General features: G+C 42.4%; 1 protein-coding gene across 2 annotated transcripts in view; it reads left to right on the top strand.

Moving 5' to 3' along the window:
- Positions 1–24,060, top strand: part of LOC147684367 (mitochondrial carnitine/acylcarnitine carrier protein-like) — a 44,488-nt gene that overhangs the window by 15,128 nt on the left and 5,300 nt on the right. For both annotated transcript variants that reach the window (XM_086940284.1, XM_086940285.1), the window contains exons 2-7: positions 1,275–1,367; positions 4,043–4,176; positions 6,582–6,672; positions 12,313–12,430; positions 17,632–17,704; positions 18,948–19,048. In XM_086940284.1, coding sequence (XP_086796410.1) covers positions 1,275–1,367; positions 4,043–4,176; positions 6,582–6,672; positions 12,313–12,430; positions 17,632–17,704; positions 18,948–19,048 — 610 coding nt within the window. The remainder of the gene's footprint in view (positions 1–1,274; positions 1,368–4,042; positions 4,177–6,581; positions 6,673–12,312; positions 12,431–17,631; positions 17,705–18,947; positions 19,049–24,060) is intronic.

The raw sequence follows: 24,060 nt of genomic DNA on the forward strand, positions 1-24,060 counted from the left end.
CATCACTGCAGGATTGGCAACCTGAGATGATGAGGTGAGGAGGGGCAGAGAGTGCAGAACTGAAAAAGGGAGGATCCACAGGGGCTGCGCAAGAAACTCATCTCTATGGAGTGGAACGTCTTATTGGAAGAGTTTATTGCTATAGACATACAAGCGTATTGACAGATTTTTTATGTGTCCCCTCTTCCTCCCCCCTGCCCTATTGAGTGTTTTTTCTGGGCAGTTGAGATAAATATTTGGAGCTACACTACAACCTTATAAAATATTGAAGGATGTTGTCAAGGTATACACTGTTAAACTTTTGTGTCTTTGATACACTGGGTTGGACTGACCAACTGGTTGAATTTTTGCTGAGTCTACGGGTATGGGAGGAGGGTGGGTATGTTATTGGGTTTAAGTTAACTTTTCTATTCCACAACATGTAACTAGTGGAAAGGTGATTTCCAAAAACTGTTCATCTGATCAAGATATACAGTTACAGAATTGGACAAATAGTGACTGTAGTGAACAGCACTTAAAGAGTAGTGAGAAGATGTGATTACTACTGTGTGTTATAAACAGGCTGTTGTATGGTTAACAACTTATAGTACCGCTTGAGGATACGCTAATAATATTGCTTATTACGTAATATGTAATGTTACAATATGACTGTAATGACTAATATCTTCTGAACTATGGTTTGAAGACTATCCTTAATAAAAAATATGTAAAAAAAAGTAACTTCTCCATCTCCCCACTCACAAACTGAACCCCATCTGTCTGGTATCAAGAACCTGGGGTAACCTTCTTTGATGAAGATCTCATTAAGAAATTCAATAACTGCTTTAGTACTTGGTTCAGATATGAATTTCTACTTCAGGACACTTAGAATAGAAATCCACTGCTACCAGTGTGTAACGCAGATGGCTGGTAACCAGTTGAAAGGGCCTACCAAATCAATCCCATCCTGGTCGCCAACAGAAGTTGCGGTGATGTTGGAGACGAAACATAGACTGCGAACACCAATTCGAATAGTTGAAGAGGTAGGTTTACTATCAGGAGCCACCAGACAAGTTGGGTCAGCTCGAGCATTCCAACCTTCCCACATCACCAAGACCCCTTTAGCATTCCACTGCCTGCCCAAACCACCGCATATGGGTTATCAGGAGTAGGCTTTTGGTGCAACAGCGTCGCCAAGTGGCGAGTAAGATTATTGCTTTGACTTGCTCCTGACTTTCAAACTCATTTACACACATGTCTGATTCTTTCATGCTTTTTTGTCTCTGTTCCACCAGGTGAATATGCAGACACAGGCGAGACCACTTCTGGGGCAGGCCCCACTGTACAAGAATACCCTGGACTGCTTCCGCAAGATCTCAGCTCAGAAGGTAAGAGCACATAGCACTGAGATAATCTAATGCAAGGTGAGTCACTGAGGCTGTAAATGTAATCTCCAATGGGAAACAAGACTTTGTGCTGCAACAAAACCTCTGTGTCGGAAGGGCAGGAGCAAAGTCAGTCACATATAAGGCACAGGCTTCTACAGCAGGCGGAGAATCACTTTCATGTCAATCTGAGCCAGCAGAGCTGAGGGAGAGTCATTCACATGTCATAATGAATGAGGAAGGGCAGATAAGGGCAGCTCGGATGGAGGACTTTTTGAACTTCAGGCAAAATTATATGTTGCATTTAGGCACTCGTTTCCCCCTGGCAATAGGGCTACTTTGTTAGGCCACTGTTACAACTGAGTGATCACTTGTGGAGACATAAAGAAGCTGCCAGCAATGCAGTAGCGGCCCCAGGAGGGAGTGCGGCGGGGCGGTGGGGCGGGCAGGGGAGGGGCAGGGTGGGGGGTAGTAAACTTCGGCATATGGCCGAAATTAAATTCGGTTTATTTATTTATTTGTTTACTTACCTCCGTTCAGCTGTATTCCATAGTTTAGTACACCCCACCCTGCTCTTCCCCCGCCCACCCCACCACCCACAGCATCTCTCCAGGGGCCGCTACTGTTTATTTGTTTACTTACCTATGTTCAGCCATATGCCATAGTTTACTACTCCCCACCCTGCGCCTTCCCCGCCCCACCGCCCCGCTGCACTCCCTTCAGGAGCCGCTACTGCCTGACCACAATACTCAACAAGAGGCCTTCACAGCGGCACAACGACTGAATCTGAGGCCTCTGTAACTACTCTCTTTGGGCAGGGTGAAGTAGGCAGGTTTACCCTGCTGTAGTCTGATCTGAGTGGAGTAGGCGCCGCATTACTCTTCTCTCTCCTGGATAGGATGGGGAAGGCAGGGTTACACTACTCTCTTCTGGACGAGGCGGCCAGGCGGGTTTCCACTACTTTTGTATAGAGACGGTGGAGTTGCAGGATTACACTACTCTCTTCTAGACTTGGTGGGTAGACAGCATTACCCTACTAAAGTATGGAGAGGGTGGAGTAGGCAGGTTACACTACTCTCTTCTAGATGGGTGGGTGGATGGGATTACACTACTCTTGTATGTAAAGGGTGGAGTAGACAGGATTACACTTGATTTCTGATATGGGTGGAGTAGGCCCAGAGTTACACTTCTGTCTTCTGGATAGGATGGGGACGGCAGGGTTGCACTACTCTCTTCTGGGTGGGACAGGTAGGCGTGATTACACTACTCTGGTACAGAGAGGGTGAAGTAGGCAAGATTACACTCCTCTTCTGGATTGGGTGGGTAGATAGCATTACACATCTAAGGTATGGAGTGGATGGAGTAGGCATGTTACACTACTTTCTTCTGGACAGGCAGGGCAGGCGAGATTACACCACTCTGGTATGGACAGGGTGGAGTAGGCAGGATTGCACTACTTTCTTCTGAGTGGGGTGAGTAGATTGCATTGCACTACTAAGGTTTGGCGAGGGTGTAGTAGGTTACACTAGGCAGGCTGAGTAGGTGGAATTACCTTACTCCGGTGTAGACAGGGTGGAGTAGGCATGGTGACACTATTCTAAGTAGGGTGAAGTAGGGTTATAGTTCAGCGGGGGCAGTGTACCCATGTCGACTCTCACTTGGAGAGGATGGAGTCGGCAGGGGTAAATTACTCTTCTGGACAGTGTGGTGTAGGAAGGATTACACCTCTCTTCTGGAAGGGGTGGAGTAGGATGGATCACATTACTCGCTTGTGGACAAGGTGGCTTTGCAGAATACGAGCAAGGTAGCAAGCAAGCCTCTTCCTCACCAAGTCTCTCCCTTCTCTAAGCCTCAAGCCTTTCCCTCAGCCGGTCTCTCTGCCTCCTCAAGACCATGGGCCCGATTCACAGAACTAACTTAAGACAAAATCCTAAACTTACTACCATTTTGGTATTCACAGAAGGCACTTACTCATTTTGGTATTCACAGTAGGCACTTACTCATTTTGGTATTCAAAGAAGGCACTTAGTCATTTTGGTATTCACAGAAGGCACTTACTCATTTCGGTATTCACAGAAGTTATGAGTCCTATCTTTAGGACTCCTAAATGCCTTTTGTGAATACTGAAAGTCTTAAAGTTAGGAGTTTCTCAGTTTAGGAGTAGTAACGTTAGGACTCCTAACTTTAGGACTCCTAAACTAAGAACAATCCTAACTTTAAGACTTTCGGTATTCACAGAAAGCATTTAGGAGTCTTAAAGTTAGGGCTCCTTATTTTACTATTCCTAAACTGAGAAAAATCCTAACTTTAAGACTATCGGTATTCACAGAAGGCATTAAGAATTCCTAAAGTTAGGACTCCTAACTTCTGTGATTACCGAAATGAGTAAGTGCCTTCTGTGAATACCAAAATGGTAGTAAGTTTAGGATTTGTCTTAAGTTAGTTCTGTAAATCAGGCCCCATGTGTTTCTTCTTCACCCTCCCTGACGCCTTAAAACTTTGTGTCTCTTTCTCACCTTGTCTCTGCATCCTCAAGGCCTCTTGCTCTTCCTGCAGTAGGCCTCTTCCTCACCCTGTCACTCTTCTACCTTAAGGGCTCCCTTCTATTCCTCACCCTGTCTCTTTGCCTCCTCAAGGCCCAATGTTTCTTCCTCACCCTGCCATTTTGTCTCCACTAGGGTCTCCGTGGTCTCTACAAGGGCATGGGCGCGCCGCTGGCCGGAATAAGCCCCGTCATGGGCGTCACTTTCTTTGGCTACGGCCTGGGCAAGAGGCTGCAGCTGAAGGGTCCAACCGATGAGCAGCGCCTCACGTGAGTACGAAAAATAGCACCTTTCTTCTCACCTTCGCAAGGACAGGGGGGTTCGTCATTGGTGGTGGAAGATCAAGAGAATCATGGGCCCTTTAATAAATCATGGACCTTCTCCCTACAATTTGGTAATAAAATACAACCATGATGGAGATTTAATGGGCTCCGAGGTCACTGTACCTGCTGCACTATTGATAGCTGTGACCCTATGTGGTGGTGAAAAGGCACAGGAGAGAAGTGGGGATTGAGGCCAGCCCAGGAAGTACGAATAGGCCTCAACTTAAATTCAAAGACCACAGCAGATGACGGAGTCTGACTGTCATCCACTGCAGAAGACAGTCTTATCCACTGCAGAGAACACGCCGGTAATATGATATACCCTAGCATTGTCAGACAGCATGGGCTCAGCATTGTATCCTACGCCGACGACGCCCATCTCATCCTCTCACTCACGAAGAATCCCGAAGACACCAGACTCTCCTTCCAAGAAGAAATGCAGACCATCGAAGCTTGGATGAAAGACAGCTGTTTGAAGCTCAACTCAGAAAAGACCGAGGTCCCCATCCTTGGACCCTGCACCTCCGCCTGTGACAACACCTGGTGGCCCTCCACCCTCGGGAACCCTCCGACCCCCACAGACCACGCTCGGAACCTCTGCATCATCCTTGACTCCTCCCTCTCCATGAACCGCCAGATCAACACCGACGCTTCCACTAATTTCAACTGCCTCTGCATCCTCCGTATGACCTTCAAATGGATCCCCCCGACTGCAGAAGGACCGTCACCCACGCACTCATAACCAGCAGACTAGACTACGGCAAAGCCCTCTACGCCGGAATCAACAGAACTCTTCTACACAAACTCCAAACCATCCAGAACGCAGCAGCCAGACTCGTCCTTGGGACAACACATCACGAACACATGACCCAACACCTACAAGCCCTCCACTGGCTCCCCGTTGAGAAGAGGGTCACCTTCAAACTCCTCACCCATACCTACAAATCCCTCTACAAAATCGAACCCATGTACCTCAACAAGAGAGTATGCTTCCACGTACTCAAGAGGAACCAACTCTCTGCCGACCTCGCCCTAGCAGAGGTCCACCGCATCCGCAGAAACAGAACTGGTGGGAAAGCCTTCTCCTACATCGCAGCCAAGACCTGGATCAAGCTCCCAATCAACATCAGACGCTCCCCGACAATGCACACATTCAAGAAGGACCTCAAGATCCGGCGCTTCGACTGTCCTGGAGCCGCTCAACCCCCACCCACCCCAGCGCCTTGAGACCCTTACGGGTGAGTAGCGTGCTATATAAATCCCCGATTGATTGATTGATTGATTGAGGTAATCATTCTAGAAGTAGGAGAAGTGCCTTTGTGCGAGTTCATGTAGAACAGGTGGAATTTAAGGTGTAGCTGCGAGAGGAGCTGCCACTGTGGCCCTGACGCTGGTTTGGGGCAACTCTGCAGTGAGCCCTCATGATAGAGCAAGGCCAAGAGGAAGCGGTGCCCCAGGATGCAACACATGCCTGCATACACGCAACATCTATTGTCAAACTCCTCAGCAACAACCAAACTTATGTGTAGCGACACTCGTGGCAATGTCCACCCACCTCATCAAACACCACAGAACTCAACTACAAACAACACGGTTTTTGCCATGCACACTGAAGGACGCCCAAGACTCCAAGGCAAATCACAACGCTTCACTCCTTCACCTGCGTATGAAGTTCTGTATAAATAATGCAACTAGACCACCCATGAAAGCGCGTTAGACCTTGCAAGGGGAATGGAAAGCACTCTGCAAACACTGATAGAATACAATGCAAAATTTAATGAGTCAGAGTTTAGTGAACTTTGTAGGAAGAAATGCCAGGTCGGTGTTGCTGGGATTTAAACTTGATACAGGCTGCTTCATCATACCTTAGCAGCAGTACTTAACTCTTTCTGGTAAATGCCTAAGTATACAACGCATACTCATAAACCCGTTCCTTAGGAGTTGAAATGAGAAAGCCCTGACGCCGCACCTGAAGCCGAGCAGATTATCGCAGGAAGTTAAGAGCTTCTCTCCTTGTTCACCACACGCTTCAGACCATAGTGGTGGCAGCTTATAAGGTGAAGAGTGGCCCACCTGCTCATTCACCTCACAATGTGGAGCTGAGCACGTCTCGGCCTCCCTCATTGTCCACTCTGGGGGTGTCCCACCTGTGCCGTGCTCTGTCTCTGTATGGCCCCGGTCACCTATAACCTCTCTGTAGCGAGGTGGTGCCCAGGGATCATTTTCCACACACCACTGATGTATGGTATCTGATGGCAGCATTTGCAATAGCATCTTATATGTTGTCCTGGGGTTATGTTGGTGTTTCAAATGCATGTGCAACAAGGTGATGTTCTTGTTTTGTGTGTCAGGCCCTCACAGGTGTTTGCGGCTGGGATGCTGTCTGGAGTCTGCAGCACAACCATTGTGGCTCCTGTGGAGAGAGTCAAGTGCCTGTTACAGGTGAGAATCTGTGCTTGTGAGAGGAATCTATTCGTTAGGATCTCACATTCACACAGGAACACACAATTAAAAACAAGCATGTGAATACATGCACTCACACATCACACACATAAGGTGCACATACAAACACATGTGAGAGCTCAAACCACAAGTATGAACACATATGCAAACATGAACACAAACCACTCAAATACAAACACATGTAAAAACACGTATATACACACACACATATACTCATGTGAGATATACATTCACACGAGTCAACATACACATACCAGTTTTTACACACACTGCACACATAGGGACAGTGGGCTCTCCAGAGTAGGCCAGATGGGGCCTTTACACATCTGTGTTGCTCCTTGCACCTCACCTGTGCCCCAATACCTCAAATCTTCAACGCTGCAGGAGGCGACAAAGAAAAAAACACACACACACCTCAGCTTGCCACTCACATTAAATCTGACTTTGAATTAATGTGTGCATATATCTACTTCTAAACATATATGTGTGTGTGTGTGTGTGTAAATATATACATATATAATATATATATATATATATATATATATATATATATATATATATATATATATATCAAAACAATTTATCGCAAAGCGAAAACTTGAAGAAGGCACTCACTCGTCTTCATTATGGTGTTAGGCGGATTTATTTAAACAATTGTTGCCATGCCCTACGCGTTTCGGTCAGGTAACTCTGACCTTGTTCACGGGATATATATATCAGCTCATACTCCTTTCGTTAAAAAAGAAGGTGCCGCACTCACGGGTGAATCTTTAAAGGTTCGATCATGTTTCAAATTTAACAATGTGCAGTAATCTGAATGGGATACCACACATGTATTATGATAAAGCACTGACATATAATGTATATAATGGTTTAATTATCGGGACAATTTGATGAGAAACCAGCGCAATTTAAAAATGTCAGTACTATGAATTGATGAAGTTAAAACACTTGATAATAATAATTGATGTTTAAAACTTCACATTGTTAAATTTGAAACATGATCGAATTTTTAAACATTGATTAATGGCGTCTACAATTCACTGCTAGGAACGAAGTGATAACTGCTTTCTAGGTCTATGAAATTGGCATCATTGCGCATGTGCGATTGTAAAATACAATGTCAGAACCAAATCAACAAATCGTATAGTGGTCGAGAAAGGCGCGAGCTGAAACGTGTCTCGCTTTTTTTTTAAATAAACCTTTAATGAATCACCCGTGAGTGTGGCACCTTCTTTTTTGACGAAAGTAGTACAAGCTGATATTGATTCGTGGACCCGCCGCCACGTAGAGCCGCACCCGTTCCTGAGTGCTGCCGGCACATCAACGGTGGACTGGAGCTTCGATTAAAGCGCTGTAGCACCACCGCGGTTGTCTAGGATAAACTGACAAAGACTACATCACGAATCCGGAAAGGGGTGAGTCTCAAACTCTATTATCCCATTTTACGGTGGGCATCACGTCAAATTACTGTGAAGTTTAGCGGTTGGAACGAGGGTGTGAAGTTAAACAAAAGGATTAACATTGAAGATGTTTTCTGATGAGGCCCACCAATAGGTTGCAGTAGACATATTTAAAAGAGAAAAAACTGGGAAGAATGGCGCTACAAGCAAGGCAACTGGCACACAGGGCGGATTAAGGGTGCAGTTTGGAAAATTAGAAAGACTATACGAACAAGAAATCAGAAAGTGGTGGGAGGCGACATCACTCCAGAATTATATTGAAGTTAACCACATTCCACGCGGTTTGCGCATATATACCGTTCCCGCCTATGAAAACCCAGACCCCAAGCTATTGGATGAATGGTCTGCCTACAATACAGAATCATCTGTAGGCATGCTCACAATACTTATTAAATTCGCTTGGAGTGACAGGGACAAGTGTCTGAAAGAAATAGAGGAATTGGAAATGATAATTTCAACTGACAAAGATACTAAAAACTGAGAAGAATTACGGGAGAGTATGAAAAAACGCCTATTAGTATATGAAGATAAAATCAAACAAACAAAACATAACAAATTCCACTGTGACGCCCAAGATTACGAGAGAGGACGAGTGTTGACATTCGCATGAAAATATGATGCGCCAAGAAGAGCTCTGAGATCTAATGTTGCACGCAAAACGATTGAACAAAGGGAAACCTCTGAATCAGAAGACATAACAACTGATGCTGAACAGTCGAGAGAAGAAGGTGCTGAGCAAAATCCTTTGCATTCCCTTTTTCACGAGTAATTTCAATTGATGCGACAAACTTGGCAAAGGGAGGACGAGGCAAACCCCCAGAACGGAATAACCAGCAAAGAAAAGAAAAACAAGACGAGGAGGCTTCAACCAGTGGGAACGTAGCCTCGCAAACAAGGAGCAAGAGGAATGCCCAGAAATAGATGAGAACGAGGATTTAACAATAGTTAACTTAACACCGAGGAGACTATCTAAAATTGAAGAAGAAACATTGAAGAAAGGACTGACGTTCTGTTCCACACAGAACTTTGAGTATACTCAATAATGGATTGATCTCTTCCTGTTCACAAGGAAATTAAAACTTTATACATTTTTCAAACTACGAAGACATCTGGATTCATCACAGAATGAGCATCCAAGTGAGACCACACAAGCTACAACTGATGAATTAACAAGGGAAGATTTAGATCTCGTAAGGATATTAGCCGAGGAAGAAACTATCTCGGAATCACAAGAGATAGAAAATAATCAAAGTTTTGAGACTGAGAAAAAACGTGCGAAATCAGGCTTAAAGGCTAAATCTACCTTTGTCCCTAATACACCATTTGATACCATTGATGCCTTTAAAGAAAGAAGCAGTTAAATTGGAATTACAACAAATAAGAATGAAGAAAACAAAATGAAGAAGAGGGAATCAATTGAGACCGAATCTCACCCATGAACAGAAGAAGGCGATTATAGGAATACAACAAGATATCTCCATCGTGTGCAAACCATCAGATAAGGGGGGAAACATTGTTTTATTAACCAGAGATTATTATGTTACGTAAGCACTCCGCCAGCTATCAGACGAAATAAGCTACACAAGAATTACTAGAGAAAAATACAATGTAAGTATCACTGACCATCAAGAACGGATCAACAAATGGTCTGGTCGTGGCATGCTTGACCAGGAAGAGATACTATTTTTAAGATGTCCATATCCTACTATACTAACTTTTTATCATCTGCCTAAAATACATAAGCATGCAAGCAGACCACCAGGCCACCTCATCATTTAGTCTATTGGGAGTCTGACAGAACATATGTCCCAATTTGTCAATGTTTTTCTGGCCCCCCTTGTGAGAACTCTATCATTGTATGTCCGAGATACTACTGGCTTCATCAGGATAATCTCCCATATTAACTGGGAACCGGACATGTTGATGATAGTGATGGACATCACAAGCTTGTACACTAGTATAGATCATGTGCAAGGGATTCGAGTCGTTGAATATTTTTTGAAAGGCAGATCACTGAAATTGGCAGAACACAGCCAAATGCTTCTTGAGTTTTTAAGGTACTGTCTTTACAATAATTTTTCTTTTTCAGCAACAGTTGTATTTACAACTGAAGGGAACGGCCATGGGAACCTGCTTCGCCCCTAGCTACGCAATTTTATTTGTGGGCTGGTGGGAGAAGCAGGTAGCCTGGGCGGACATTCACCAAGAATGGGTGTCTTGCATTGTGGGATGGCACCGCTATATAGATGATCTATTTAGTATTTATCTTGTGGAAGGGACCGAAAGCTGAGCCAGAAAAATACATTGCAGCCCTAAATATAAACAAGGTAAATCAGCACTTCAGTGGAGAGATAAGTGTAACAGAAGTACATTTTCTAGATCTAAAAGTGTTCATTGCAGACAATACAATTTGCACTTCCCTTTTCCCCAAGCTAACGACTGGCAATTCAATCTTAGAAGCCAGTAGCAGTCATCCAATCCCCCTGATGAAAAGTATGGGAATTTTTAAGACTGAAAAGAAACTGTACAAGGCAATCAGATTTCAAAAAGGTAGCTAAGGATGCCTCAGAAAGATTTAAAAGACGAGGCTACTCTGAAAGCCTACTAAAATCAACTCCCACAAGGGTTGAAAAAATTCCCTGAAAACTTCTCTTGAAAGATAAGAAAGATGATTAAGTAAACCCTGAGACACCGGAGTTTAGACTAATTATGACGTATACCAGTGAGGTTCATAATATCTCTAAAATTGTCAAATGAAAATGGCACATTCTCCAAACTGATCCAGTCATAGGAAGAAATCTATTGAATCATCCTAAGATCACAAATAGGAGAAGTAGGTCATTAAAAGACAGTTTAACACAAAGTCACTTGGACCAAACGAGAAAGAATCCACGCATACGTGAACTGACTGCATTCTTCCCATGCACTAAATGTAAGGTATGTAGACATAGCAGCAAAAAACTTACATATACAATTCCAGGAACAGATACACAGAGAAAGATAAACAAATTTCTCTCATGTAACACTTCATTCTGTGTGAATGTTCTACTATGTCCTTGCAATTTAATGTACGTAGGGAGTACAATTCACCCTACCCAAAAACCAATTTTTGAACATGCCAGGGCTATTGAAAAGAAAGATCAAACATACAATATTGCTAGGCACTTTGCTGAACTGCATTCCAGCAACAGAAATCTCCTGCGATTCTTCTGCATTGACCATGTTGTGCAGAATGAAAGAGGAGGGAATAGAGAGCTTCGCTTGCGGAGACTAGAGTCAAGATATATAGTTGATCTCCAGACTAGGACCCCAGGAGGATTGAATACCGAGGAAGAGCTGGCCATTCACGTAAGATAATATAATCGTGAAATACCAATCAATGTGCCCATTGGGCAAGAAAAAGATTAGTTTAATTAGTTGAAATGATGTCTATTTCCACTGTTTTTTTATTTTAGAGCATGAATCACGAAATGCTTATGCTCATCTAGAGCTTAATCACCAGCAGTAAATTGAATATGATGTCATAATAGTAATGTGATCATTACTAATGGGTGAAGTTATATGCACTTGATGACAGTAATCAGTGTGGAAAACTATATAATGTTTAATTCAAAACATTTACAAATGGCGTTACACTTACTGCTGATCTAGTGTGAAGTCTACTTTTTATGTTTGTGACGTTGTCGTCATTAGGCATGTGCAATCGTAAATAGTATGACAGAGTCAAATGCTCATCCAGAGCTTAATCATTAGCAGTAATCTGAATGTGATACCACACATGTATGATGATAAAACACTGACATATAATGTATATAATGGTTTAATTATCGCAACAATTTTGATGAGAAACCAGCGCAAATTAAAAATGTCAGTACTATGAATTGATGAAGTTAAAACACTTGATAATAATAATTGATTCCAAATAGCTGGGTCTTAAGCATCTGGAACCTCGAGTAAATGGCAATTCGCCTTTATCTTTCCCTCCATTCCTACATACTCAGTGACTCATTAAAACAAAAAAACAATTATTAAAATGTAAAGCTGTCATACACTAACGTTGGCCAACGCTTCTTGTTCCACAACACCTTGCAGCATTTAAAATTAGTATCATCTCCCTGTTACAGTCACATTGCTGTTTTTCCTCCTTGTGCCCCAGGTACAGATGCACAATCCTGTGGTGAAGTATTCTGGATCTGTGGACTGCGCCCTCCAGTTGTACACGGAGCGTGGTGTGCGTGGGCTGTACAAGGGCACTCTACTCACACTGATGCGAGGTAGGTGTTTGTTGCACAAATCAAATAAGAAACAGCAGCTCTGACACTCATTTGACATTAACCCGCATCCTATGGGAAACAAGCAGTGGCAATGCCAGTAGGCCTGCTTTATAAATTAGAGTGCTCTTTTAGTTTTGGTGAATCTAGTCAGTCAGTAAGTCATCATTGATGCACGGTATCATTTATCCTTGCACTTATGAATCCACTAATTCACCCACTTACCCATCCACAATAAAACACCCCCAAACTCAACAAACATATTCAAGATAAATTAAAAGATCAAAACAGAAAAAAGAAAATATGCTGATGCCTAAATGTGGCGGGGATATGCTTGAAAAAAAAAATTTAATCATAGGAGTGGACAGCAGTTTTTTATTTGTACACAGCGCATCATTGTTTTAAAGTTCTAATATCGCCATCTTGTTTAGAAGCATCCTGTTAGCTATCTTGGATCTACAAAATAATGATAAACTATATACAATACCATTACAAGATGGACACTCAATAAACATCAGACTAGGGGCCAGGTGTAGATAAATCTGAAATACCGATTTCTTAATAGCAAATTTTACTGATTCGCTATTAAGAAATCGGTATTTCCTATGTAGGTAAAGATTCGGTAAAAAATACAGAATTCTTAATATTCCTTATTACTGAATTGGTAATTGAGATTCGGTAATAAGGAATACCTACCCATTCATTTCTATGGGTTGGAGGCCCATAGGAATGAATGTGAAGTCATTCACTATTAGCGATTCGGTATTACCGAATCGCTATTAGCGGGAGCACTTTCAAGGGTGCCACGGTGTCCAAAGGACACCCTGTTGCACCCCTGAAATGTGCATGTGTGCACATGTGGCGCACATACATGCCCTAAGAGCATGAATGTGTGCCACATGGCACTTAACAAAAAACAAAAAAGTGATATTTGAAAGGAAATCAGTAATTACCACCAACTTGAAGTTGGTGGTAATTACCGATTTCTTAAGGCTCAAAAGCAGTCTTTAATGTGCTTCCCACATTGCATTTAAGGAATCGGTATTACCGATTCCCTAAATGCAAGAGCAATAAGGAATCAGTATTTACCGATTCCTTATTTACCGATTCCTTACCTACATTAGGAATGGCTAAATACCGAATTTCACCACCCCATTTTGTACCACTTTTGGCTGCCATAAGTGTGGCAGGGTATGCTTAGACGTGAGTCCCTAGCTCACTTTGCCACTGGATTCAAGCAAGCCGGGCTGAAGACGGCTGGAATGCCAGAAACCGGTCCTCGGAAGCTTGTTTCCAGTCCAGGGAAGGCATGGCTTTGCAGTTCGGGCTGGACTGTTCCCATGAGGCAAAGGGTCAGACTGATTTGCATATGGCCATGTCTGAACTGGGGTGGCAGAGTGGGCTAAAGAACGGTGATGGATTAAACCCAGATCTTTTGACTGGGGGTGAGTGTTTGATTGGTTCAGATGCTTCGTCCATTACCATCCCCTTTTGTACCGTAAATACCGAATTTCGGCGTTACCGACCGGTATTTAGCCACCTACATCTGGCCCTAGGTTGTTATAATGCTTCTAAATGAAGCAGCCGTCTACGACAGTAACATAATAATTCACTATGGCTAATACCACTGTAAATTGGCTGCCAAGAAACACACATAGAGAATGAAAGAGCTGGCAAAGGAGGGGGGACTTTCATGGTTGAGCCCTAATGAAACGGTCAAGATGACCGGAACACCTAAAGTCTTGTATATGATGCGAACGGTCGCCTTGCAGCCTCAGCTCCGCCATGCATAATAGATAAAATACAGAGACACATTGATCAGCTATATGGTAGAATGGCATTCTTGTAGGGATTATGTCTGCTAGTGTAGAGACACCTATTTCACCTTAGTTTGAAGACATATCTTATTGAACATGTAACAAGTGATGAATTGCAATTTCATCATATGCACATTTCTGGGCATATGCTTTAATTCTGTAAATGTATAATGAATATGTCTGATAAGCACGATCAAGCAAAAGAACATTCAGTGATAATTTAATGACACTTTAGCTTAGAAATTATTCCAGGAATGTAATAAATCTTATGACTGTTTCCCTCCATAATTCTATTCTTGTATCTATTTTAATGGCTTGCTTTTAGGCTTTTTTCTTTTAGTTTCTTAAACACATAGGGCCCGATTCACAGAACTAACTTAAGACAAAATCCTAAACTTACTACCATTTTGGTATTCACAGAAGGCACTTAATCCTAATCCTTTTTGATATTCACAGAAGTTAGGAGTCCTAACTTTAGGACTCCTAAATGCCTTCTGTGAATACCGAAAGTCTTAAAGTTAGGATTTTTCTCAGTTTAGGAGTCCTAAAGTTAGGAGTCCTAACTTCTGTGAATACCGAAATGAGTAAGTGCCTTCTGTGAATACCAAAATGAGTAAGTGCCTTCTGTGAATACCAAAATGGTAGTAAGTTTAGGATTTTGTCTTAGGTTAGTTCTGTGAATCGGGCCCATACAGTACAGATTCCATTTTACCTATAGGCTCCATTATAGTTAGCCTGTCCAGTTTGTGTTTCCTTTAGCCCCAAATCCATCATAAGTAATAGAGGTCACCATCTTAGACCATGTAGGCTGCCATCTCAGACAATGGGCGCTGCCATTTTTCCTCAAATTATGCAGAATCATCAACAAGTGTGCCTTTGACGCTGATATCATTGGTGCCTATCTTTCCACGAACTGTGAAAATGTCAAGTCATTCAGATATAGACATCAACAAAGCCCCCAGTACACCAACAGTCTGGGACAGGGGCCTTTTTCAAGGTCCTTTCATCCATAGCCAAAATCGAGGGGTCTGAATTGATGTCCTCTCACTTTATATGTCCATAATAAAAAGTCCGGGGCACGCACCTTGACGCACATAATCTATGCCAGGCATTCCTCAACTTATGTAGGAAATTCCAGTCTCTGATAACATTCAGTACATAAGGACTGTCAGGTGACCACTTAGTGTGGAGTAAAACTACCCCCAGGTTGCAGACACAGATCGTAGATGAGCACAGCACCAGCTTCCATCTCGACTGAAGAAGCCTCAAGCAAGATTCCCTGAGACTTGTGAAGCATTCCAATCTGCCTTCACAAACAAGTGCCAAGATTGTGTTCTCTCGTAGACATATCTCCTAGCTCTTGGCCTTGTGTTCAAAATCACTTACAAGCTATACCAAACAAACCTTGTTGTGAAGGTATAAGCACCACCTCTGATATTCAGGCGCATTACTTGGTCATCTGCGAGAACTAGCATAGCGCTTCGAGATAGCACAGTGAGGGTGTAAGGTCTATAAATTGAGATGAGACAATTTTTCCTGTTTTCACTGTTAATAAAAAGCTTGGCTGCTTTTTATTATCTTCTGTGACGTAACCAGTAGTATGTGCACTAGATCCCGGATTTTTAAAATAATTATTTTAAAATAAATATGTTGAAATACATATTTAGTTCCTAGTGATCTTAAGTGTGTAAATCATTAATGAACGATCATTTGGATTACCACTGCTCCCTGTTAGTGACCCAAAAGCATTGAGACCACCTCATTTATAAATTGGCTGTGGTTCTGCACGGCTACAATAACCTGTCTTTCACATTCAGCACTGGTGCATTGGACTAAGTTCACTTGTGTCACCCGTGGGTGTGGAAACAAACCTTGTAAAAGTGAGCCAGAGTTTACGCAATAGCATCATCCTTCCTCAGAGAGGTATTGGTACTTTTTGGACCAGCCGGTTGCAGGGATACATATTTAGAAGGTCCCCTGGCTGGCCAAGAAGTGCAGACCATGGGGTTTATACTCACCCCTGTACTATGAGCTACTCCGGAGGCCTGAGATAGAGTATTTATATCTAAGGGGCTGATTACTGTTCCCTCCCCGATTACCCCTATATTATGCAGCCCTGAATTGTCACCAGCCATGGAAGGGACCACATGTATAGATTAGCAAACCACTAATTGTAAACGAGTGGGTGACTTATATAATAAAAAAGCCATCCAACGCTTCAAACAACTGAAACACGACTATGGCCCAACGGAGAAAGAACATATGCAATAGCTCCAGATTCGTTACTGGGTCCACACATTCCTCAATTGAGACTTATGCCAATAGATCACAAAAGCAATTGGAAACTTGGATAATTATGAAGCAGGACAATAAGAATTTACTTTCAGACATCTACAAAGTCCATCAGAAGCCAGTCCCCTTATCCAACACGTCAGCTCAGAAGAGATGGGAAGCACAATTAGAACGCGACCTCTCTGATACAGAGCGGGAGGATATTTATACTGGGTTACGCAGGTCTGCAAGAAGTAGCGCAGGTAAAGAAGCACCTCTGAGAACAGGAACATACGGGCATTACAGGCAGGAGTGAGTCCATGAATGGCATTCTGCAAGATCAACAACGTCCTGGAGGAAATGTGGGGAAGTCGGCACTCTAGCAAACTCATGGTGGCAATGACTACAACTGCATAGTTATTGGCAAGAAGGGCTCTCTAGCATCAACACCAAGGGGCATATTATCAAGGAACGGCGATAAAATTATCGCTGCTTTAGCAGCAGGAAACTGCTGCTGAAGCGGCGATAATGGACTTGATAATATACCCTTGGGAATTCCAGTAGAAGCCCATGTTCTGGTGTTAACCTGGGCTTCTATTGGAATTCTCTACGGCATATTATCAAGCCCATTATCGCCGTTTTAGCTGCAGTTTCCTGCTGCTAAAGCAGCGATAATTTTAACGCCGTTCCTTGAAAATATGCCCCTATATTTTATAGAGATATTCCGCAGTTACCCGCCTATGTCTTGTGGGCCTCCCAAACCAACTAACTTAAAAATCTTTCTCTTCCGATCATTTAGGATCCAGTGTCAGCTGTGCTGCCAGGGCACATATAAAAACACAATATTATTTTGTGGAAAGAACAGAACATTTTATAGGGTCAGAGTTCTTTGTAGTAGCCTGGTACTGAAAAAGAAAGAGCAGAATAAGATATCACTCCGCCACATAGAGCAATATGGGGTAGTGTGTGATACGGCAAAGTAATGCCCCCATCACTCAAGTAGGTGGATGGCCACTTGCTCTGCAGTTAAATAGTTCTTTTCAGGCCTCAGCCTTGCAGTGACGACAGACATACAGCCTTTTAATTCAAGAACTGATTGCATCTTTTTCATGCTAGATGTTCCAGCAACGGGGATGTATTTTATGTCGTACGAGTGGCTAAAGGAGTTCCTGACCCCGGAAGGGAAAAGGTCAGTGTCTGTTGTTAAAGTCATTCCACAGTAGAACAGTGAACTGTGTGAGAGATTACTGGGAGCAATAGCATTGCTGTGGAGCTGCAAAAAGACAATGATGATGTGTCTCTACAAATACAATGATGTAACTTCACAAAGACGATGGTGTGGCTTTACAAGACGAAGATGTGGTTGTAGAAAGGAGATGATTTGGTTGTACAAAGATATTGATATAGCTGTACGGAGATGTGGACATGCCTGTACAAAGAAGATGATGTAACTGTAGAAGGACAACGATGTAGCAGTCCGAAGACATTGTGACTTTACAAAGACAATGATGTAGTTGTACAGTGACGAAGTAGCTGTAGAAAGACGATGAGGCGTGTCGAAACTATGATGCGGTCAGGGCTCGAGTCGGGGTACCACGCGGGTGGACGGCGTCCCCCCACTTATTTTACCGGGTGGACGCTGTTCCCCCAGCAAAACAGCTGAACTTCACTGTTTGGCCTCTCTGGGACGAGATCGGAGCTCACTGGACGCTGCTCACGCGCTGACTTCTCAGATGCAATCTCATCTAAGGGGTGAGTGAGGGGAGGCAATGAGTCCGATGGTGCAAGCCACCTTTCGTGACATCACTTCTTGTTGTGACGTCACTTCCGGTGACAGCGCCCCCCACTTCTTTTTTTAGGACTTGTGCCCTGGATGCGGTTGTTCAAGATGATGAGGACTGTACAAACACGATGATGTAGCTGTACAATAACAATGATGTAAATATACAAAGACAAGGATATAGTTGTAGAAAGAGGATGTTGTGGCTCTTAACATACAATGATATAGCCGTCCAAAGATGATGATGTAAATGTACAAAGAGAATGATGTGGTTGTACACAGATGATGATGAACATGTAGAAAGAGAATGATGTGGTTGTAAGAAGAAGATGATGATGTGCCCGTTCACATACATTGATATAGCTGTACAAAGACAATGATGTAAATGTACAAGGACTATGATGGTTATACAAAGATGATGATGTATATTGCAAATGCCTGATGTTGATGATGTAAATGTACAACGACAATGGTGGGTTATGTAAATGTACAATGATGCTCTATAAAACGATGATTATATCCTGTTTATGTACATTGATCAGGCTGTACAGCACACTCACCTCTTCCCCAGAGTTATGAGTCCTCCTTTCCTCTGTATGAAACCCTTGGAGAAGCATCCCCTAACAGCACCTTCTCTCTCTCTTCTTTGTAGTGTGAGCACCGTTCGGATCCTGCTGGCAGGAGGCTTCGCTGGGGTCTGTAACTGGGTAGTAGCCATTCCCATTGATGTGCTGAAGTCTCGCTTTCAGATAGGTGTGTGAGGAGCGGCTGCGCCCCTCTATTAGGTGACACCCCCGGATATCACAATATTGAGTTCTGTCAATAACACTGCAAATGCACCTCAATCCAGATCTGCAGTGCCCTCTAATGTTGGAGTACTGAGACCTAACCACATCTTTGCTTGTGCACTCCAGCCTGACCTGCACCACATGCTTTAAGCACTGCACCCAACACACACCTTGAACAGTGCACCTCAACCGTGAGCCACCTCCTCCCGTTTCATTACTGAGACCCACACATAACTTAGCCAGCGCGCCGCAGTCTGAACTGCACTAACCCCTTTAAGGTCACAGCTCAACCCTGACCAGACACATCTAATGCTATTCCAATATTGAGATATATAAACAGCTGTGAAAAAGAATTGATCAGTACCCACTTCTTTCTAATTACCACTATTAATACATCAGGATTGAGCCAGTGTTTCATAAGGATTTAAAAAAAGTTGGTTATCTTTCAACAGGTTCTCTAATCCAATGTTAGGTAGAGCGCAATCAAATTTACGGAGTCACTTTTGTAGTTTATATAATCCTTTATTCTTTACAAAATTGATCCTCCAGAAGTAGCCAACGCGTTTCGTCCCATCTTGGGACTTCTTCAGGGCTACAAAACAAAGACAATATATACATTTTTAAAACCTGATATTTACAGTGCACCATTAAAATACGCATACAATTGTGCAAACATCAAAGCGTAAGATTAAACACCTAAAAGGCATCAGAGCACTATGGGTACATTCTTTTTTCTGATCCACCCAATCCATTATGCTGTCTCAATCTCTTTAAAAGTACCCCTGGGCCACAAACTCAGCTCTGCTGGCAGAGTTTTAAGATTTTTGCATCCTCCACGTTCCGCAGAGAATGCGAAGTTCCTGCAAAACTCCTGACTCCACAGCGGAGTGGAGTTCAGCCCAGCACCCTCCCGCCTCTCACCCCGCATTATATATTTTACAAATACAATTACAATTAAAGTAAATAAAAGTGCACGTACCTTTATTACAGCGTCTCCGGCTTTCCCTCCTCCTCCTCGCTGTAATCTCCTACGTCAGACATACATCATGGTAGGACTGCACATGCGCGCACATGTGCAGTCCTACCATGAAGTATGTCTGATGTAGGGAATTTTGCAGGCGAGGAGGACAGCCCGAGCCGCAGCGATAAAGTTAAGTGCGCTTTTATTTACTTTAATTGTAATTGCATTTGAAAAATATTGATTGCTGCAGGGGTGGGAGGCACAGAGCAGAGTAGAGCGGAGCTCCACAGAGTTTGTGCCCAACTCCGTAGAGCTCCGCCCGGGGTTATTTCAAAGACAATAAATTGGTCGATGCCATGCTCATTTGCTTGAAAATAAAAGAACATCATGTGAATTTTATGTTTCCATACGCATAGTATCACCTAGGGAAAGAGAGATTATACTTTGGTTTTTTCTATACACGTATTTGATAATGAAAAATGAGACCCCTTATCTCTTCCTTCATTCATTCATTAATTGAAGTGATTACGTAAGTAATGAAACCCAAACTGAAAACTTAAAGAAGAACAGAAGAGGACAATATTAGCTCTAACACTGTTTAACATTCTCTTGCTAGAGTGAGGGACAGTCAAAATGTAAAACATTTGCAGAGTCAGTTTATTCCTATGGGGAGATTAAAGACACAGTATATCACCAATATCAGAATATTGTTTACCTCAGTTGTGATTTGCAACTTTCAGCATTTCACACATTTATTTCTTAGGATCAAATAGAGGGTGATGCTCTGCAATAGAAGAGTTGTGTCTAATCAGTTCTGTAACATTTTTTCAAGAATACAATGAATAGTTGTCTACACATTTTGAGACATACGTTTGTGCTGCAATTCCTAATCCCCGGTCCTAATTTGCTGTCCAGTACTTCAAAGATAAATTCTGGCCTATGTCGGCATACAATGATAGTATCGTTAAATACCCTATCCCCTTAAACAGTATATGTTAGAATTTCCATTTTACAACACTGATTTTGAGAGTGATATTGTACAGATTGTTCAACTACATAAAGTAGTAAGACTCCGTTACTGTTGAAGCCTAGATTCCAAAAAGTGGTGAAGCTCAGAGTTACTGTTAAGGCCTTGATTGACAGTCCTTAATCGGCATATCCATCTCACCTCTGCTTGGCATAAGGAAAATGTTCTACTGCCACCTCTTTGACATGTAGCTGTCTGTTCTATTGCATGGAACCAAATATTACCTTTGTCCGGATGATCTGGTTGGATGTTTATTGCAATAGGATACCTCACAACCTGATGCTTAATCGCCCTTACATGTTCTTGTATTCTTGATTTTAGGCAACGTATACTACTCCCTACATATATTTTGTTGCAGGCACAACCAATTACATATTTTGTATGAGTGGTGTTACAGTTAATAAAGGACAGAATCTGGTAATTGACATCGGTGTTAAATTTGAATTCCGAAACTTTGTTCTTACCTAGTTGGCAGCCCGAACAGTTCCCACATAAATGGAAACCCCTCAGTTTTTCAAGCAGCCAATTTGATGATCGATGTTCATGATTCTTGTTTTTCACATAGCTAGGGCACAGTTTCTGTTTGATGGTATTTCCCTTACGATATACTGTTTTAGGTTTATGTGAAATCCTGCCCTCCGGTATCATTTCCAATTTTAGGATATGCCAGGCCTTGTGCAGTATGTTAAAGATATGACTGTTATATGAATTGTATTGTGTAATGAAGAGTACATCTCCCTCTCTTTTAGAGCCATTCTTTTTCTTGGTTTGCCCTGAAATCCCACCTCCTGCCAGAGTTTGTTTTCTGTCTAGGCGGTTTGGTCTCTGCTCTGCTTTCTCAAGCCAATGGTTGTTATATCACAATCCTTGAAGTTCTCTTTAATTGCTTTTTAGATTTCTGTGAAAGCACTCATCCTCACTACAATTCCTACTGCTCTTACCATCCCACCAAATGGTATGACATTTATTGTTAATTGCAGATGCGCACCTGAGGCCTGTAAGACACTGTTACAGGCTGTCTGTTTCCTAAAGAAGTCACTGTGCCCCTTGTTTGACGTATAACCTGAGGTCTAGAAACTCCACCTCTTGTTTTTCATACTTCATGGTTAGCTTAACATTAAATATTAATCATGTCCCCGCATAGGCCTCTCTAATATACGTATACCACGTGCTGTAGCGTCTTAATAATGTTGGTTCATCATGTCTCAGATGTAATCATTGCGCCCTTACAAGGGGTGCTGGGGCTATAATACATTGACCCTCCATTTGATTAAGATTAAGAACTCTTACAATTACATAAAAAGTTGTACATAGTTTGCCAATATATTATAGTCAAATAACATATGCTCATCAATTTGCTATGACTAATCAGGTGCAGTGGCCGACATCGGCCAGAATTTATCTTTGAAGTACTGGACAGCTAATTAGGACCAGGGATTAAGAATTGCAGCACAAACGTATGTCTCAAAATATGTAGACAACTATTCATTGTATTATCGGAAAATCTTCATAGAACTGATTAGACACAACTCTTCTATTGCAGAGCATCACCCTCTATTGAACCCGAAGAAATATATATGTGAAATGATGAAAGTTGCAAATCACAAATGAGGTGAACAATATTCTGATATTGGTGATATACTGTGTCTCCAATCTCCCCATAGAAATAAATTGACTTTGCAAATGTTTTACATTTTGACTGTCCCTAACTCTAGCAAGAGAATGTTAAACAGTGTTAGAGCTAATATTGTCCTCTTCTGCTCTTTTTTAAGTTTTAATTTTTGGTTTCATTACTTACGTAATCTCTTCAATTAATGAATTAATGAAGGAAGCGATTAGGGGTCTCATTTTTCATTATCCAATACTTGTGTAGAAAAAAACAATGTATGATCTCTCTTTCCCTAGGTGATACTATGCGTATGGAAACATAAAAGTCACATGATGTTCTTTTATTTTGAAGCAAATGAGCATGGCATTGACCAATTTATTGTCTTTTAAAGAGATTTAGACAGCATAATGTGTTGGGTTGATCAGAAAAAAGATTGTACCCATAGTGCTCCCATGCCTTTTAGATGTTTAATCGTGCACTTTGATGTTTGCACAATTGTATGTGTATTTAAATGGTGCAGTGGTTAATATCAGGTTTTAAAAATGTAGATATTGTCTGTGTTTTGTTGCCCTGAAAAAGTCCCAAGACGGGACGAAACACGTTGGCTACTTCTGGAGGATCAATTTTCTAAAGAATAAAGGATAATATAAACTACAAAAGTGACTCTGTACATTTGATTGCGCTCCACCTAACATTAAATTAGAAAACCTGTTGAAAGATAACCAACTTTAAAAAAAATCTATATTGAAACACTGCCTCAATCCTGATGTATTAATGGTGGTTATTTGAAAAAAGTGGGTGCTGACCATTTCTTATTCCTAATTGTGTGGATAATATCCACTGAAAGGGGATAAGGAGGGTTTTTCCCCTTATCAGAGCACCACTGAGATACTACTCCCACGGTATGACAAGTGCGGTCTTTAGGGTCTAAGATCTCCTTTGTGAATCACATAAACAGCTGTTTGAGTACAAACCAAACTGACTTGTAGCACGCCCTGCTTACCAAGTACTGAGACCACGTCTCTAGCAGTACACCTCAAACCTGGCTTTCAACACACCTCGCTATTATTCCAGTACCGAGTCCCTCATACAGCAGTGCCAGTGCTTTGCGACCCTGACCTTCAGAGCCGGTTCCACTGCACCTGAACTCTGCCCTGCAGCAGCATCTTCCATTCCAGTACTGTAGCCATCACACAGCCCAGCAAACACACATAAATTCCACACCACAGCCTCAGAGAAGGGCCTGGTGACAGAGGTGGCTTCTGATCCCCTTCAAGTATTGATGTTTGGTGAAGAAAGTTTCCACACTGCATCACACTGGTCTTTGATACCCCCTAACTAACTAACTGAAATATAATGCAGAGCTGGTACAATGGGTAA

The sequence above is a fragment of the Lissotriton vulgaris genome, chromosome 10 (assembly GCF_964263255.1).
Source record: "Lissotriton vulgaris chromosome 10, aLisVul1.2, whole genome shotgun sequence".
NCBI classification, from domain to species: Eukaryota; Metazoa; Chordata; class Amphibia; order Caudata; family Salamandridae; genus Lissotriton; species Lissotriton vulgaris.